A 5,332-nucleotide genomic window follows, 5' to 3' on the forward strand; every position below is an offset into this window, starting at 1 on the left:
GTGTGTATTAATGTACTTTTAGGTGTGCTTCTCTAGAGCTCTGCTGAACGGTGAGGCTCTCGTGGGACTACATGATGAGCTGGATGAGTGCCTGTGTAGTTCAGAGCCGCACATCATACATATCCACCCAACCTGTTTACGAGTCTCGTGCCAAGAGAGAACTAGTTTCAAACTGTTTTGGAGCGGAGGTCGGGTAGAGGGAGGAGACGGGGTGCACGCAGCATCCTCCATGTGCCGTGAGGTACACGCGCTGCACGTGAGGTCTCGAGTGCAAGTCTCAGGCCAGTTATTCAACTCCTTTCCACAAGCATACCTGTACCTGGGAAGTCAAACATTTATTAAATACATGGAGGAATCTACTGCCCCTTTAAGGAATTGCATTTAATACGACAACAGACAGTTGCTGAGTTCAGAAAGACAAGCCATGGATTTAGTAAAGGATTATAATGTTTTGAAAATATAATAAATACATTCATCACTGAAACTATGCTGAACTCTTGTCAGAAACGACACCAGCATTCACCTTCTGAAGACTTTTATTTCGTAATAGGTTTTTCTGAAATGTGTAACTTGATATATATATGATTTCAGCAGCATGCTTATATCAAGATAAATATATACTGTATTGATTAAATGATATAAAGAAAATGTATACAATCAGCAGTAGCTATAACGTATCACAGATAACTTTACCAATATTGAAATAGTTATTTAAACAGCAGTTTCTATTATGAATTGCACCAATAAAATCATAATATACGTAGTTAACAATGGAAAATGTATATACAATTTTTGTAAGCTTTTTACACGCATGTTTAGCTAAAGTGTAAGGCCATTTGTATTGCTAATAATTTTATAAACTGAACATAAAATAAGATTAATTTGGCAAGGAATATGTTTGTTCATTCGTCACTACCGCTCGAAACTAACATCCACGTAAGCTAAAGCAACACCGAATATTATGAGAGCAGGAAAGCTTCATCAAAAGCTGACATCTTAAAGCCATGGCTGATGAGCGATCGTCGGTCTCATCTTTGCTGTGCTAAAGTTAAAAAATAATTGACATTTACTGTTTTCTTAATTCTATTTTTTTGACGAAAAGAAAGGGAGAATCTTATAAAAGGTTATAAAAAAAAAAAAGATTACCCAGGAAACAAAAATCAAGGGAAGACAAGTTCGGTCTACATCATTTAAGGAGTTGCTTGGCGATTGAACAAGCCTGCGATGATGTTGAAAGATTTACTTACAATTCTTGATTGGATTGTTTGCAACTTATTACAAAGGGTTTGCTGCGTTTAAAGCTGTTAATGACAGTCCGATACACCCCAACTATAAACTTTTCTAAGAGTTCAGGACTTGTTCATGCCAGATCTTAAAATAACTACTAATATGCATCGACAATATTGTGTACACACAATACATCAGTACTTGCAAAGTGAGCTGAGCAAAACACGATAAAATGGGTCATGGGTCATGATAGCCTAGTGTCTGCCAAGATTCAGTGGACGACCACATTGTCCATGCGGATGTCATACTCTTTGCCACGAATGGGTGGGTAATGGTCAGGCTTCTGCATCAGCTTCAGTGTTGTGAGTAGTTCGGGTAGAGGACAGGAGTACGAAGGGCCATTCGGATGACTGCTCTCTGAGTTACCGGAAGTCTGGCGCGAGGCCTTCCCTGCGGACTTCTGGGGCTTCAGACTCGGCTTCTCAGAATGTGGATTGAAGAGGACACTCAACTTGACTAAATCTGAGGTGACATCATTGCACAGGTGAAGCGGAGCTTCGCTGAGAGGCTTCTCCTCGCGTGCGTACTTCTTTTTCTTGTGAACATCATCGATGTGCCTCGGCTTGAACAGAATCGGTCGATCGAAAAGAGAAGGATCCTTCGACATCTCTCTCTCTATGACCTCCTGTGGAAGATTTGGTTTTCGCAAATTCTTCTCGGTCGCTCCTACTTTCTTCTCACCACTGTCAGATTCTTCCTTCGCATGTTTCCCATCAAAATACTTAACGTCACCCGTTTTCGGCATCAGGGTGTACTCATCCCTGGGGTATTCGTCCTTGAGAATGGGGACGTAAGCTGTGCTGGTGTCTTCGGGGAGAAGTTCCACTTGTTGGGATTGTAGTAATCCGGCGAGACGGTTCTTGCCTCTACTTTTGCACTTGGTTCTCGTTGCTCACCATGACCGTACAGGCCAGCGTCGAGTTCTGACATCATGGTGGTCGCTGTGTCCAGACGGCTGGGCTTAGAAGACGTGGAGACCTTCTTGCCCACTGACACTGACATGGTGATGGCGCCACTTTCTGCTACGACCTCCTGGGGACCTCGGACGGCCATGCTGTTCGGTTTCATGAGAGGCTCGCGAATGGTGACGGTAGGTTTCTTGCCTGGTTTAGCCTGAGCCTTGGGTGAGTCAGTCTTTACCAGACCTGTTTTCGTGACTCTCAATCCACGAGTGGAAAGCCACTGCTCGTAGGCTTGCTGGCCGTAGAACTGGTGGGCTGCCTGGACTTCTGCCTCCTCTTCCAGCTCTCGAAGGACCTGCTGCATCTTGAGTTTCTTCAGCTGCCGCATCTCCTGGGCTACGTTGTTTTTGTCTTGGTGCCACATCTCTGCTGCAAGAATTCTGAGGGAAAAAATACTCTTTCAATGACAACATAATTCAGATACATGCCAGTATCAACAATGCTTCAAATTCTACACGCATGTTATCGGTGGATACATAGGCAGTAGCACGTAATGTCTAGTTTTTGTTTTTTTTTACATCAGCGCAAATGTAGAAATATCGGACTCGGTCAAATGATAAAACAACATGGTCAGAAGAACAACATAAAGAATGTTCATTATTGGTGTATAGCTTAGTGTGTCGCTAAGGAGACACCTGTCTATTGCTTTTATTGACAAGCCGTAGTGATGTATGAGGTTGACCGAGGACTAGAGATGGGAAAAGAGAGAGGTAAGTTATAGAGTTACTATAGATTTCTAATTTGTTTATTTTTAATCATTACAAAATAAGCTGCATTGGATTAATCTGGCAGTAAACTACCACATGTGACCAACTGACCATAACTTTCAGGTGGGAATTGAGATTTTGACACGAATTGGGGAGGTTTGCTTTTGTCCATCCACTATGCTGACTTTTGATTTTGTACAAATCTCATTTTTCATCATAATGGAGATGCTTGTCTAGACACTATTTTTGTACTACAAACAGTTTAACCTCTTAACCTTTCCCACAACAATCAGAGTTCACTGACATTAAATGAAGTGTTGAGAGTCCTTACTCTTTCTGACCATAAGCTATTAATGACATATAACATGGCTAATATATTTTGTATGATAAAAATCCACTTACCATCAAATAAGCAAAACTTTCAGAATGAGCCAACAATCACATGCATTTTTTTTTTATTGCCTGATGGTCATAGACACTACATCTTTACATCCCAAACTAACGGAGATACTTGTCTGTATACAGTTGTCTCACTTTGTGCTATTTTTGTACTGTAAACAGTTTGCTTAACCTCTCCCACAACAATCAGAGATCACTGACATTAAGTCAAGAGTTGAGAGTTCCCTACTTTTTGACTGTCAGGTCTCAAGCTGTCAATGTCTAATTGTCAATATTCTACAGGAGACATATTTATAACTTAAAAACCAACCTTGCACATTTGCGGTGTCCCCACAACTTAGCAAGATCCAGTGGGGTATTTCCACGACAATCTTTGCCATCAATCTTGGCACCAACTTCAATGAGGAACTTCAGACACTGAACATGGCCTTCACTGGCTGCTTGGTGAACTGGTGTTATTCCATCATCATTTGCACTGCAAACAAAGCCATGTTTTAGATAACTTCATGAATTAAAAGATGATTTATGAATGTTAATTTTTCTTTTGGATGTTTAGAGTCACTATACAATCACCATCTCTATTACTTATGTTATATGCAGCAGCATCATTCTTATCCTTTGATTCATCTGTTATCTTGCATTTCTTGCTGCATTTGAAGTGTACAGGCTATCTCCAGTTTTGGATATAAAAACCATTGGGTCTGTCCCTCATTTTTATTAACAAGGTAATAGGCTAAGTTTTTCCTTATGTGCATGGCTCAGTTATTGTGCTCAACAAGTTTTGAAGTAGCTTGATATGATTTGAGATTATTTTTAGCCTCTTGTCCTTTTTATTCAATAAGAGACAGTAAAAGTGACATACATGGAAGAATCTGCTCCTTTCTCTAGCAGATAAGTCAGACACTGCAGGGAGCGCTTTCCAGTCTGATTACTTATGCAGAGATGCACAGGTCGCCAGCCTGTGGAGCTGGCTAGGTTGACATCCTGCTTGAATTTCTCAATACACAGTTTTATGCATTCCAAGCGACCATGTATAGCAGCTAGGTGTAATGCAGCAAGGCCCTGAAAAAAAATCACACAATATATATGTACTCCTTGTTAAGTAGATTATTTTATGAATTATAATAGGGACCACTAAAATATATTATGTATTACATTGACATGTACTTAAAACTTCATAAACATAAACTGTTCCCCCACTCCTTATTGATGCAGAATTATGCGTGCATATTGTGTCACTTAATATACTTTAAAAGGTCGCAGAAAAAAACTATATTCGTTAAAATAATTTATTTGTAAATTGAATGTTTTTCATCGTTGTATAACAAACAGCTATACACACTACTTCAACAATCAACATAGGACAGTGGAATTAATTGATGTCCGTCTTACATTTTTGTCGAAGACGATCTGCGATCCGACTTCTCGTAGGCTCTGTTTCAACCATTCAACATCTCCGATAGCTGCAGCCATAAATTCGTCGTCGGCGATTTTCTTCTCATTAGTCACCTTCGCTCGTCTTCTGCGCAGCGGTAGTGCTCCTGCTCGTCCAGACCCCGACCCTCCCTGTGACCCACCTGTCATACTTCCAGCAGTAAGTGTTTTCGAAGATGTCTGACCACCCGACGCAGACATGGCAGAAAGGGTTTTGTATCCTTCCTTAAAAACGGCTTCTCATAAGACAAACACTCCTTGTGTCTGTCTTTAGTTTTCGTTACAGAAGCAATGGCGAATCAACTCTACATTCGTCGTCTACGACGCTCATTAGTTGTCGGGCATCCATGAGATACGGTGGGTTACGGTTGTCGTAATACCCAGGAAAATAATATTTATAAACTTACATTAAAACTTTAAACAATTTATTTGGCATTTTCATCTCTTTTTTCTTCTGTGTGTGTATATATCTAATTAATATCATAAAGTGTCACAAAAAACTTAGAATTCAATTACGATTTCTGATATGACTTCCTTGACAAC

The 5,332-nt window shown here is 40.3% G+C and overlaps 1 protein-coding gene across 1 annotated transcript; it reads right to left on the reverse strand.

Annotated features, from left to right (window-relative positions):
- Window positions 1–1,086: 1,086 nt before the first annotated feature.
- On the reverse strand, window positions 1,087–5,179 carry LOC112564018. Its single transcript, XM_025238546.1, is given in 5 exon segments — window positions 1,087–2,088; window positions 2,091–2,629; window positions 3,666–3,830; window positions 4,218–4,417; window positions 4,748–5,179. Coding segments are annotated over 5 exon segments (1,737 nt in total). The 5' UTR covers window positions 4,991–5,179; the 3' UTR covers window positions 1,087–1,498.
- Between the last annotated feature and the right edge of the window lie 153 nt (window positions 5,180–5,332).

The sequence above is a fragment of the Pomacea canaliculata genome, linkage group LG5 (assembly GCF_003073045.1).
Source record: "Pomacea canaliculata isolate SZHN2017 linkage group LG5, ASM307304v1, whole genome shotgun sequence".
In the NCBI taxonomy this organism is placed as follows: Eukaryota; Metazoa; Mollusca; class Gastropoda; order Architaenioglossa; family Ampullariidae; genus Pomacea; species Pomacea canaliculata.